The sequence below is a fragment of the Populus euphratica genome, unplaced genomic scaffold (assembly GCF_000495115.2).
Source record: "Populus euphratica unplaced genomic scaffold, PopEup_1.0 scaffold3.1, whole genome shotgun sequence".
NCBI classification, from domain to species: domain Eukaryota; kingdom Viridiplantae; phylum Streptophyta; class Magnoliopsida; order Malpighiales; family Salicaceae; genus Populus; species Populus euphratica.
In genome coordinates, this window is record NW_011499847.1 from 5,944,892 (window position 1) to 5,959,189 (window position 14,298).

The window sequence follows — 14,298 nt, forward strand, 5'->3', positions numbered from 1 at the left end:
TCACGACCTATGTTACTGAATTCATTTGTGTTCTTTATAGATGTGCTCAGAGAATTTTAGAAAGCAGAGGTTGATTCCATTATTGTGGGGTGTTCCATGTTGGTTGGATTATAGATGCTCTCGACGAAGGTATTTCAAATGGTTTTGTAGTTTTCTTCCTTGCTCTCTGCTATGTTGCTAACTCCTTACTATAATTTGCATGCTAATTTTTCTACTTCAGCTTTAAAGAGCATTCGAAGAGCTTGTCCATCAGGTGTGAACAAGTGTATTTTGTCAAGCCGGGGAATTATAGCATGGCTGATAACTGCCATGATTTGCTGTGGGACCAAGAAATGAGCAGTACTGTCGCCAATAATCTAAACCCAGTTTGTGGATTAGGATTCAGGTAAAGCTAAGAACTGATGTTCTAAAGCGGAAGAGTCTGCTTTTATTTCCACTCGAGGAGATATGAAGGGCTAGTAAAAGTCGTCAAACCATTTGTTTAAATTTGCTCATGTTTCTCTCCATGACGAGTTCCTCGGAAGAGAAGATTTTCCTCCGGCAGCCAGAATTATTTTTTTGCTCCGCCTTAATTTTTCTTCGAATTGATGCAGTCTTATTTGGGTAGCTTAGCAAAAGGATTTAGACTCGATGGATAATTGGCTATTACTTGTGAATTTTTTGTATGATTGAGATTGTAATATAAAATATTTTTTAAAATAGTTTTTTATTAAAAAAATATGTTGAAATAAACTTTTTTATTTTTTTATTTTTGATATTAATAAATTAAAATCATACAAATATATTAACACTTTATTTTAGATTATGGTGTAAGATATTTTTTAAAATAGTTTTTTATTTAAAAATATATTAAAATAATTTTTTTTAGATATTAAAATTATTGAATATACTTTAAAAAAAATACTATAAATATTTTCAAAAGCAGCCCCCATTTTCTACCACTTCTTAAAGCAATTTACATTCATACTATACTCTAATTTTGAAATGACTTTTGCACTGCATGTTAATTGTGAACTGGGTTCAATTTTTAATTTTTTTCTGTTTGCTGACAAAAACTATTGGCATATATTTTTATTATGATATAATTAAATAAAAATATTAAAAATAAGTTATTTAATCACGTTGAGTTGAGTTCATAATTCGAGAAAAGATATTTAACATACTAATTTAAGTTAATTTAGATTAATCAAAAATATTATTCATTTGTAAAAAAATAAATTATTGTGTATTATTTTTTTAGAATTAGTATCTATTTTAATCACTTTATTTAAATCAAACTGTTCATATAAAGTCAACCTTTAATAAGGTATAATTTAAAATTAAGATAAGATAACATATTGAGTTATAAGATTTTTATGATGATTTGCTATGATAAATTTAATGATATTATCAAAAACAATTCATCAATAACTTACAATACATGGTATTATTCTTAGTATTTCAACACTCACAACAAAATTATCATAACTGTTTATAATTAAAACTTGATTTCATGATGATGATAAGATCTGTATTCAAGTAAAGAATTCTAGGAAAAAACTGAACACATTAATAAGAAAAAAGATTAATGAAAAATACACCTTTTTATCCTTATTTTAAATCAAGTATTAGGACATGTGAGTTTTATTTTGAAATGTATACGGATGTAAAAATTAAAATTAAACTATGAAACATAAGCTGCACAAATAATTAATATTACTGGATTATGTATCCTTAGCTGGGTCATGAGCCACCACTCGCCGGATCATTTTTTTTTAGAGTGTTCTAATGTTCTTTCAATTACCTTTCCGACAATATGGGCACGATTAATTGTATTTTTAAAAAAATCTGACAGGTTTCTTAAGAATTAAATTTGACCCGCATTTAAATTTTTTTAACTAGATTAGTGTGAATAAATAATTACCCCTTGAATTAAAGCGTGTGAAATGATTGAGGGGTACATTAGACACGTCTCTATTATTAATAAAAATTGAGATCAAGGTCGATGAAGATGGACATTTTAGCCTACAATTATAAAAGAGAAAAAAAACTGAGGGGTACATTAGACACGTCTCTATTATTAATAAAAATTGAGATCAAGGTCGATGAAGATGGACATTTTAGCCTACAATTATAAAAGAGAAAAAAAACAGAAAAAACATTGCTATTCTAAGTCTCTATTATTTGTTTTTGTAGCTGAAAAGTGTTTTTGTAAAAAAAAAAAAATATTTTTTTTCAATTTTTTTTATTTTTAAATTACTTTGATTTCCTAATTTTAAAAATAAAATAAATATTATTTTAATATATTTTTAAACTAAAAATATTTTAAGCTTGATTTTCAAAGATAAGCATGGATGGTGATGCAAATAAAATGGGAGACGGTACAATTCTGGCTAGATTATTATTATTGACTCAAAGTAGGTCTCTTCATAATCAGTTTTTGGGTAAAATTTGCACATTAAACTTAAAAATTTAAGGAAATGATACTGATTAAAAAATATTTGGCTAAATGATATAGATTGTTCTTGTTGCATTTTAAAAGCATTACATTTATTAAATATCATGTTTATAAAATACAACAACTACATACTATATTTTATTTTTAAAGTGTAATATTAACTAAATAAATCCAATCATGATATTGATAAGTCTAGGTTATTTAATAAATAACATAAACGGAGATAAATAAATGGATTATATTTATATATTTTGAGATTTTTTAAATATTATAATATTGAATTATTTTATATTTATTTTTCATGTATATATATATATATATATTGTATTTGTAGAGCTACTTGTCATCATAAAATATGAGAATATGTTTAGTTTAGATAATTGTGATTTTGTGTCTTTTAACAACAGAATAAAATTTTAAATATTCATTAATTCAAATACTCAATCTAAGAATAAAAATCTAGAATGTAACCTCTAATATATACTGGGTTAAGTTCTCGAAATAAATAGTAGCTTACAGATCACACAATTGGATTTGTTATTTTCTTCTTTTGTTCGGTGAGCTCAAATAGAGAGAATATTTGTGATTCATGATTAATTATTTAGCAAAAACTGCTTGATTATTTAAATTACTGATTTTGTGGTTTAGAAGAGATGTCTTCTTCTTCTTCTTCAGCTTCTTCAGGAAGCTCATCCTTATCCTTGAAATTATGGATTCATGCATGGACTAAAGCACTATAAGAATGTGTTAGGAAAACTAGAAACAAATAACCGGATACCAATCTGGTTAGAACAATTCACAATTTATAAGTTTTAATTTTTTTTTTATGCAATTAAAAGGATCAAATAATTAACAAATATAAAACAATAATTATACAAATCAATATCAAGATTTTTATGTGGAAAACCCGATGTGAGAAAAATCACGGGACCGTAATCCACTTAAAAATCTCCATTATCAACAAATAATGGGTTCACAACTGTTTTTCCTTAGATTCAACGAGGGGCTATAATATACATATTATCAAAAACAACCTATTCTTAAAATATAACAAGATTAAAAAGAGAAATGTTTGAGAAAAGCTCACAACACTAATAACCTCGTTTTCTGTTAAAACGGCTAACTTCTATACCATCAATTTCCGATCTAACTGTTCAGAATGAAGAGTAATGTATCTAGAAACTGCCAAAACGACTAACTTCTATACCATCAATTTCCGATCCAACTATTCAGAATGAAGAGTAATGTGTTTAGAAACTGCTGTTAAAATCTTAGCCCGATTCAAAGATGAACAAGCTGGGAATTGAAAAATTAAGAACATTTATTTTCTTTTCTTTCTTCTATTTTTTTTTTTGGTAAAAAATTGTTATCACATTAGTCAATTTAGCTATCTCAACTTCTTTTCTTTCTTCTATTTTTTTTTGGTAAAAAATTGTTATCACATCTATAATACAACTATATTTAAATTAAAATAAATAGCTTATAATAATTAATATGATAATCTCACCATCATGAATCTAGACACAACAGGATGATTTGTTAAATCTTTTATGATATCGTGGTTACCTCCAAAGCTGAAGAAACATCATATTTTCGTCTAGATGCGGATGAAGATGAAGAGAAAGATTTGGTCTAAATTGTTTCTACAATTGGCCATAGAAAGGCACCGTTCATTAATTAGTGAAGGTATCCATAGATAAATTGTTTACTTGAAAAAAATAAAATAAAATCTCAAGCTGCAATAGCGAGACCATACTTTCTTTCTTTTATTTTCTCCTGTTCTTTTCTTTTTCCTTTTCTTTTAGAGATACTATTACTTGATTAAAAAACACCATATAACTTCTACTAGTTTACTAGTACATATTAGTAGACATTATACACACACACACATATATAAACTTTTTATTCCTCTTTTATATGCCAATAACAATCCATCTCCCACACCTTTTGACCAATCTCATGATTAATAATTATAGGTCTCCGAACTTTGTTTATTATTGCTTTTTGATAGTCATACATTGTTTAATTACAATATAAAATTTTCTTCACCTAGAGCTGGTAAAAAAAATAAAATTCTGGGAAGCTTTCATCATGAAACGCGAGCTGCTTTGAATAAAAAATATGACTTACTCCACAATAAATTACATCATAATAGCTTGACGATTCTTAAACGATCGTCTGTCCCTGTCATGTTATACCTAACATGGCCGCTTTGTGTATGTATTTCATGAGCTTTCACACACTGCTAGCATAATTAAAAGATTTTTATTTTATTATTTTTATACATCACGTGCTAAGTTAGATATATTACTGTGGCATCAATGCATGCATAATCCCCCCTCTCCCCTCAATTAGCAAGATTTGCTCAATCAATCGAAATTTCTTCACTCTTTAATTATCCTTTCCGTCCATATGGATGCTGGCCTGATTAATTAAATTGAAAAAAAGAAGAAGATTCTGACAGGTTTCTTAAGAATTAGGTTTGGCTCGCACTTAAATTTCTTAAACTAGACTAATGTAAATAAATAAATAAATACCCCTTGAATTAAAGCGTGTGAAATGATCGAGAATACATTAGACACGTCTCTATTATTAATAAAAATTGAGATCAAGGTCGATAAAGATGGGCACTTTAGCCTTCAATTATAAGTTTTCAAGGGCAAACACGGTCGAAAGATGATGACGATACGAATAAATAAAATGTTAGACTGCATAATTCTGACTACATCATTGTTACAAAGCAGGTTTTTCCAGTGTAGGATCCTCTGGTTGAATGATTCGAATTTTGTGGTTTAAAATCAAGAATGTGGTAACGGAGACAAAATTAACGCTCCTGAGATTCTGGTCAGGTTTCGATTTGGACTAAATCTTTACCATTACCGTTGACTGTTAACTAATTTAATCATCCCAAATTAAGATTTCAAGACAACGTGGCCAAATCATGGCATTACGTGTTGTTGGATACACACACACAGAGCGAACGTTGCAAGAAATGAACGATATCTGCAACTTGCAAGTCCATTTCGAAGGTCTCCTTACTCCATCTATACAACTTGCAAGTCAACCTGCGACTGGACTGCCAATAATAAGAATTTGAAACAACGAATTACGAGATTGATAGCAACTTTACATGTTTGAAATGCCAAAATAGCTCAGATACTTGTATGCATATCGGTAAACGCCAATTTGGTTGATGTCACAGGTGATGACATTTGTAAAGTTTCGAACTTATTTCAAAAATATTTGCTTACTGTATCCAGATTTAGAGGGAATCCACTTGGATCAATCACGGAGACTGGCAACGTCCAGGAAAAAAATTTGCGCCACTTTTCTCCGCGGATGATGTTGGTGATCAAGCAACCTTGTTTAAAATAATTATTTTTATAATGTTTTTTATTTAAAAATATATAAAAATAATATTTTTTTTATTTTTTAAAATTATTTTTAACATTAGCATTGCTGAATATTTAAAAACATACAAAAAAATTAATTTAAAATAAATAAAAAATAAAATAAAATTTTAAAAATATTTTAAAAATAAAAAAACAAACCAACACTTATTCCATCAAAACTTTGTTCACATTATGGTTTTGGACGTTAAACAAGTTTTAAAAATTAAAAGGTTGATAATTTGGCCAACCATAAGAGCCAACCCAATTTGTGAGAGCATGGTTAAGGCTACAACTAAATTAAGTATTAAGATCCATGCATTCTCTCCAATTTATCAAAGAAAGAAAATAATAGCTAATGGCATTGCACCACAACAATCCTCGACAAGCTAACACAATTGTCACCTTAGGTGTTTTTCATCATACGACTTCTAATTAAAGAAAATTAAACATACGACTTCTAATTAGGTTTTAGTCTTTTCTAATTCGATCTAGAACACATTCTAATTAAATTGGGTTAATGAGAGTATTTGCGTTGTGTTTAATTGACAATAACTGGAAACGGTACATGCATGCATCAGTAATCTTCTTACCCACATATAAGTGCTGTTCAATGTTTTGATAATTCATGAAAATAAAATTCCAATAAGTATTGTTCAATGTACTGGACAATAGCATGAACTTGACTTTTGGACTGCTCTTTATACATAACTTTCTAGACAAAGTCGTATCCTAATAAATACTTTGCATTGTCAAAATCAGGATTCAAGGTCAATTTTGTCGCCGTTAATATTTTCTAATTTACCCTTTTTAGGTCTTTATGATTCAATCTTCGGCAGATATATGTTAAATCTGTCACAGGGCCAAAACTATAAGAGAAAAGATGTTAATTTAGTTCCATTTCAGCTCGAATGACCAGCATATATCGTATCAATTAAGAAAAAAACAAAAAAAATTGAATAAATCACATCTTATTTAGGATCTCGAGTTATTCTGTATTTCTCGACCGAATTATGGCTAAAATGTTCCAAGTTTGTTCCATGTTTTCTGTTTCTGTTAATATTTTGCTAGACTATTTTCATGTGGTCGAGGAACTATGATTTCTCCAAACAAACCAATGGTGGTTGCTCGATGCTGTAACAAAACACTCCGAGATGAGAAAAGGTATCAGGTTGTCTCACGGATCCAAACCCGAGAAGATTCTTCAACCTCGAGCACGATAATGTGGTTCAGAAAGTCTAGCGAGTGGGCATGTTCTGAAACTAGTTACTGGCAATCTCAACATTGTCTTGAGTTGGGTTGGAGAGAATACATTTGTTTTCTTTATGAAAATACCTTTTGCCAGGACAGCAGTTAATGAGCATTTTTTGGTGACAGTTGTGATGCAGTTAAATTTTGTGGGCTTTTTTTTTTTTATGGTTTCTGTACAATTACTATTTTTTTTAATTTAGTTTTTATTACTTTTAATAATTTTATAGTGTGCCAATAAATTTTATAATGGTGATGCTACAATTAAAATATTTACAGCATTGGAAGAAAAGAAACAAATATGAGGAAGTTAAATTTTAATACATTATTTTTATGTTAATTATTAAGAAAATGTTTGATGTATTTTTTTTATTTGTATTGAAAAATTTTATTTTCTTAATATTTTAATATTTGTTTGTGTTGAATTACTTTAACTTTAAGTTAAAGTTCTTTTTAGTCTTGACTCTTGACTACTTAAGAATGTTAAAATTTTAAAATTATATTTAGATCCTTTATATTATACGTAAAATGTAAATTTAATTTATTTAGATTTGAATTAAAATAATAAATTAATATTTTGAAATATATATATATATATATATATATATATATCCTTATGGGTGCACAAAATCATAGAAATGACAAAAGTCAGTTTCTTTGAATTTCTCTTCTTCCCTTCCATGTTCATGCAAAATTTACTTCAAAAGTCAATGAAGAAATTGCTCAAGAAATTTAGAAAATCGTATTTCAGAAAATCTTAGAATTAACCGTAAAAGCTGTTTGATTTTAATCAAAGCTCTTTCGTTAAGCTAATAACGCCGTTTAAAAGCCATCCTCTTCGTTTAATTTGCTAAATGAAACCTAATTAACCTCCAATCCAAGGATGACATTCATCTAACCAGAAGGACTCTTAGCATATAATTAAATATTAATTTTTCATTATGTAGAGGCAGTAAACTAATTAAAGAGCTAGAGTTCACAAGTTTTTCCTTTATTTCAACAACTCAAAGGGCAGTTAAATTAAGTAGCCAAAACTCTTTCTTTGTTGAAGGGCAGAAGTACTTGAGATAAGAGATTGTATAAACGTTTTAGCAGAATGAAAATAGAGGAAATTAATGCCAATAGATTAACCCGGAATATATAATATTCATTTCCTCCGGTTGAATTATCATTATATTTAGTAAATACATCTTTAAATTAATTAATTCAGCCTTTCATGAATGCATTTGAATACACCTTTAAATAAAGTATTAAATCTTTCACCTTTCATGAATGCATATGAATACTACACCTTTAAATAAAGTATTAAATCTTTCCTTCCATGCATGTGATACTCGTTTTTTTATCTTACACCTTTTTAATTAACTCTAATTTCTAGCCACATAAATAGTTGACCTTAAGTGCTTCTGCATTTTCAATAAATCTAGGGGTGGAATGTTAGCAAATCCACATGACCACCACCGATATATATCCCTCCGGCCGTACCCAAGGCATGGATAGCATAAGCACCAAGCTAAAGATATATATTATTATGATCCAACCAATAACTTCATGTAGAACCATTTGTTATGGCAGAATTACCTAGCTTGCTGTCTAAGTGTTATAATCAAGAGGGCTAAATTTAATAAAAATGTTGCTATGGCCATTTATTAGTATGGTTGCGTCAACCCACGTCTTTAATTTTCTGTAAGACTATGATCATATCGTATCTTGATTCATATGATGAGGTCCCCGGTGGTCCGCCCTATAAAGAAATAAGGAAGAGGGCACATGTTTATTTATGGCTATTGAATTATGACCATATATATCATTAATTCATCGTAGATTTACATAAATATAGATAAAATGCATGGTCAGTGTTCAAAGTTTTTGATATATAGCTTGACAGGCGAGGCCTAGCTTCATATCACCGAGCTTTTAACTTATATGTATATAATCTGATGTTATTAATTGAATCAACACAAACCTTATAAATCCTTAAGGAAAAGTAAAGAAGGCCAGGAAGTTGTCCCAATTTCTCGTAATCATGCTAATTAAATAAAAAAAAAATCAATAAGATTTCCCCTTTGATCATTTCATGTTACGAAAAGATGATGCTCAAAATTATATATAGATCTGTTTTTTTTAAAAAAATAAAATAAAATAAAACAAACTTAACATCTCCAACGTGTCCAAAAACAACATAACAAGTGAAGAAACATTGGATGCGATGCTAAAACTATACTATGTATATATTTTTTAACTACTACGGATCGCTAGCTAGCTAGCATATTGACTCTCTCGTCAGCAGTTTGGCCGGGGTGAGTTGTAACCACCAAGCCTTTTTGGAAGTTTTGAGACCATGAAGCTGTGAGAGGATTGATATATTTAGATGTTCAAAGCCGTCATGGATGACCACCGACCCATCAAAACCCCTTTAAGAAACATTTACCTAGACTTTATCTTCGTCAATCCTTAATCAGGCTCCCTTGTATATTTAACCCCTCCTCTATCTTATCTTCTCCATCCAAAACCCAAAAGTACTCAAGCAATCCAAACTTCATATATTTTATCTCTGTCTCTCTTCAGATGGGATATGCAGTGTTTCCATGTTTCCATCAAAGCTCAAGATCTTCGGTGGTGAAGCTAATCTTCTGGGAAGGAACCACTAGAATCTTAATTGGCAGCAACAAACACATAGCTGGAGAGATCATGTTTCAGAATCCAGACAAAATGGTCTGCCATGCAGATTCTTTCTTCATTGGTCATCCTGTTCCATCCCTAGCCATTGATGATGAGCTCATGCCAGGCCAAACCTACTTTGTCCTTCCATTAGATTGCTTTGCATGCAATGTTTTGTCAGCTTCTTCTCTTGCAGCCTTCAGCTCTAGCCCTAAACGAACCCCTATTGATTTCGGAGAGTCCCCTTTCCAGTACATAAAGGGTGCTGAGGGTAGGGTTTTGATTAAGGTTGTGCCAGAATTCATAACGAGGCTTATAAATAGAGGCGGGGATCAAGATCAAACTGCAGGTTCTACTAGCCCTGGTAATAGTTTTCTTTGTAGCACTCCAGAGTTGAAGAAGCATTATGAACAGCTGGTTGGATCAAAAGAACAAACATGGTCACCTAAACTTGAGACTATTTCAGAGTACAAAATAAGGCACTCTCCCTGCAGGTTTACAAGGTTGAAGTGGAAACAAAACGAGAAGGCATAAATTAGTATTGTACAATTCCATGTAGCTAGAGTATGCAATTACTTGGAAGATAGAGATGGATTAAACAAACATACATTAGTGATTGAGAAGTCTAATACCAAACTAAAAACTGGTAATTTTCTCCTTGCAATTTGATCATCAACTGTACATAAAATTTGATCAAATATATTTGTGTTCAAGAGCAAGTACTTTCTGCGCCTGCAATAGTATTGATTGTAGCTAACCTTATATATATATATAATATGGTGATATGTAGGGATAATGAAAAATATTGAATCATTGTAAATTGTAATGATCAGCTTATCATTCCATGGTTAATTAAGTAGCTAGCTAGCAGTGTGTTAAGGGTACCCTATCCAATCGAATTAAGTTTTAGGTCACTAGCTGCTTTGTTTTTTTCCCTTTCCGAACCAAAGACCTCTTAAGGGTGGAAAACATAGGTGCTATATATAATTAATAGAACTACAAGCGCATTTGACTAACACAATCAAGCATTGACATGTATATGCAGTTTTATGCTGTCTAAATACTTTAGTGGATATACCCGGCTGTGAGAAAAACCATAGATCTGCTTTTAAGTATTAGCTTTTTAGTTAACTTCAGACATTGCTATACTCGGTGGGAGCGTGCTGTTTTTAATGCTTGATTAATTAATTAAAGTTTGTTTCTCAATTGTTATATATGTGAACTATAATACGAGAAGAATCCTTTGCATAGAGGAGATAAAAAATGCTGATAAAGGACAGATGTAATTTAATTTATTCAAGGAATTTGGTTGACTAATTAACAAGCTCCATATATATCTATCGAGAACATATTAATGCATGTGTGGAATGCAAGAACACCAATCTGATTAAAAGCGAAGAAATTAAGGATAGACAGTCGATCTTTGAACCACTGTAATCAGCCTGTCCAAAGCTTCCAAAGGCATGCCTATACTGTGAACTCCCGTAATTAAAAGAGATGATATGGATACCTATACATGTGTTTTGTACTAATTGATTAGAATAGACAGCATATTATGGACTCCAAATTGTTTCATTTCTCTTAATACAATTAATCTATTTTGATTCATTCATGACAAAAGTGACAATTTTCATATTATCTTGCGAAAGAGCTATCTTTACGTATGTGGTAATAACAAGTATAGATGATCTATAGCCGAATGTCAATGGGCTAGGTAGCAAAGTAAGTATGTAGCCTTTTCTCTTTCTGCAATAGTACGTACGTTTACTAGGAGAAACACTTAAATCTCTTTTGTTTCTCTGTTCTTGAGATTGTTTGTTCTCCGTCCTAAATGGTTTCTTGGGGAGTGCTTTTCTAACGTATCCTGACCATGGAGATTTTCCCTCCTTTCCCCGAGGAGGTAGTTGCTCTCATCTGCAAGAACCTTTAGGTTCCCCATTAATTTAGGAATTTTCCCTTGAAATCTGTTGCTTGAGAGATTAATGGCAATGAAGAATTCGACGATCTCCACATGTGATATCTATTTATGCCCTTGTTGCCATCAACTGTTGTCATGGACGGCAAGTTCACATCCTTGATGCCTAGTTATGGGCGGAGGTGAACAAGGAGGAGGGGCGCATTGCAGGTGTTGATGGAATTGTATTACTGTTTTTATCTGTATATTCCAATTATTGATCTGTCAAGCCATTGTAGCTGCTAATTACCGAACTCATAAAATGGAAACTTCACAGTGAAAAAGATGTTAGTTAAGTTTTGATAATTGGAACACTGAACTGTTTCAGGAAACACTGATTACAGAGATTTTCTTCCATGTATCTATTCCAAGCTTCTAAGTCTAGACAACTCTGTGACTGAAATGATGAATTGTTTATTCTCCATGATCATGAAGAAAAACGGTGCTCTGTATATATCTTAAAAAATCGTTAGGATAAAAAAGAAGAAGAAAGTTTGGTCACTAAACAAATCCTCACCCGGGCCAGAAAACCAACATCTAGTCTATGAAAAGTAAACGGATAAAACATTCACCAAATTGCCTAGGGTCTTAAAGTTGTAATAATTCTGTCCCCGTAGGCGATACAGAAGCCACTTCCATTACTCAAACTATAATGCAAAACCAGATGTTTTCACATGGAACAGTCATTCTGCTCATCTAAACCTGCCCAACCGACGCAAACGAATAAGCATGAACAAAGGGTAAAAAAGGAAAAGGAGTACAGAAATGCCTATTTTACATCATGGAGGGAGGATCTTGCCTAAGAAAATTTCTATCTCTATGTCTCAATTGTGCTGGCTCTGATCCTTCTCATTTTCTGTTGTGTTGTGCTAAAGATCTTCAGCAACCATTCACGTTTCGTTTTAAAGGCAATGTCCCCAATAACTGCTCCAATTATAAATCCACTGGCATGCCCCATAACAACTGGTTTCCAACCAAATTAAAATGAAGATTCTGACTCGTGATCTTCATCGAAGCTTGAAGATGATGGCGATGTTTCACATTTCTTCGATAAAAGACTTCCGCACGAGTTTCCCTCGTATGGATTGTTGTTAAGCGCACTGAATTGCTTTCCTTGTGGTGTAGAACCCATGAGGTCCTTATGATAGTACATATTAAAGAAAGAGAGGAAAGTCGGTTGTGTTAACTCCGAGGAATTTCTCCTGAGAGTTTGTTCTGTGAAAGGTCCAAAGCATAAAACTTGGAAAGATTACCTGACGATGATGGGACGTGACAAGTTACAAGGTTGTCAGCAAGAACGAGCGAACGAAGACCCTTGAGTTCTAATGTTGTCGGCCCGGAAGAAAGGGAAGGTTCTGAATAATCTTGTACAGATTTGGTAATATCATATGGCGATTTATCATAAATGAATCGCGCATATGGTTTAGTAATCACATTTATCAACATGTGGGATAGAGTTAGATATTTTCCCCCCACATCAAACCAATAATTTGATAATAAAAAGCTATAATTTTTTATTTTACTATTAAATTGAAGTGATTCTAAAAGCTTAATTTATCAAAAAATAAATAAATTATGTTAGCCTCATCAAAAACCTCAAATTAATCCTCGGAGATAACGTTATGTTAAATTTGGAATATTTTATCTTATCTTTTTTTTTAGAACTATAACTTTATTATCTTATGAAGGTTTGTTTTAAACCTATCTAAGAAGTCATAAATCTTCTAAAAAGATAGATAGACAAAATATAAGAATTATCGTTAGAATAACTATGAATTTACTTCTTTTTCTTCTTTTTTTATGAGCAACCCTTTTGGGTCAATAACACTTTTCTTCTTGTTTATTCTCTCTTCTTGTCTGTGTTTTCATGTATTGCATGAGATATCAATGGTATAAGAAGAATTCTAGTATCCTGCAGTGTTCTTAATCTGTTCCTTTGCTAGTTATTTTGGAGCACGAGTAATTGCTCTAAGCTGGAGAGACTGGTAAGGCAGTGTTCATCCTCGCTTCCTTCTACGCAAAGACGTTTACTTTAGCTACGTGCATGGCATCCCGATTGAGGAAGTGTTGGGTCAACTGACCTGAGAAATTGTCCTGGGAGAGGTCAATGCTTTGCAGTTTCGGAAAGCCATAATTGGTTACGTGATCTTCATCGCCATCTGTTAGGAAAGTTTAGGATGGATATAAATACGAAGTTGGTTAAGAGATGTGAGAACATTAGTTTTTAAGGTGTTTATTTATTTTATATAGAGATAATATATTTAAGATATAACTAAATCTTCTAAATTTTTTAAAAAAAATGAGAAGATAAGACCAAGAAAAGCTTTAAGATACAACTAAATATTTTAAATTTTTTAAAAAATGAGAAGATAGGACCAAGAAAAAAATATATGTATTTTATTGTTATATTTCTTTTCTTTGTAGTAACATGCTTTTATAGACTTGAAACATAATGATGAAACAATATAACTGTTTATCAAATAATATGACTGTTGATAAACCCCTTTAATTGTTCATCAAACAATATGACTATTGATGAAACATTATAGTTCTTTATCAAACAATATAATTGTTAATGAAATAATATGATTGTTCATCAAACAGTAAGA

The 14,298-nt window shown here is 31.0% G+C and overlaps 1 protein-coding gene across 1 annotated transcript; it reads left to right on the forward strand.

Annotated features, from left to right (window-relative positions):
- Positions 1-9,786: 9,786 nt before the first annotated feature.
- Positions 9,787-10,269, forward strand: LOC105111498 (uncharacterized). The gene has a single exon (XM_011006867.1). The coding sequence runs from the start codon at positions 9,787-9,789 to the stop codon at positions 10,267-10,269; it is 483 nt and encodes a 160-aa protein (XP_011005169.1).
- The last annotated feature ends 4,029 nt before the right edge of the window (positions 10,270-14,298 follow it).

What these genes read in the sequence shown, in the direction of transcription:
- LOC105111498 (XM_011006867.1), top strand. Translation starts at nt 9,787, where the DNA reads ATGGTCTGCCATGCAGATTCTTTCTTCATTGGTCATCCTGTTCCATCC.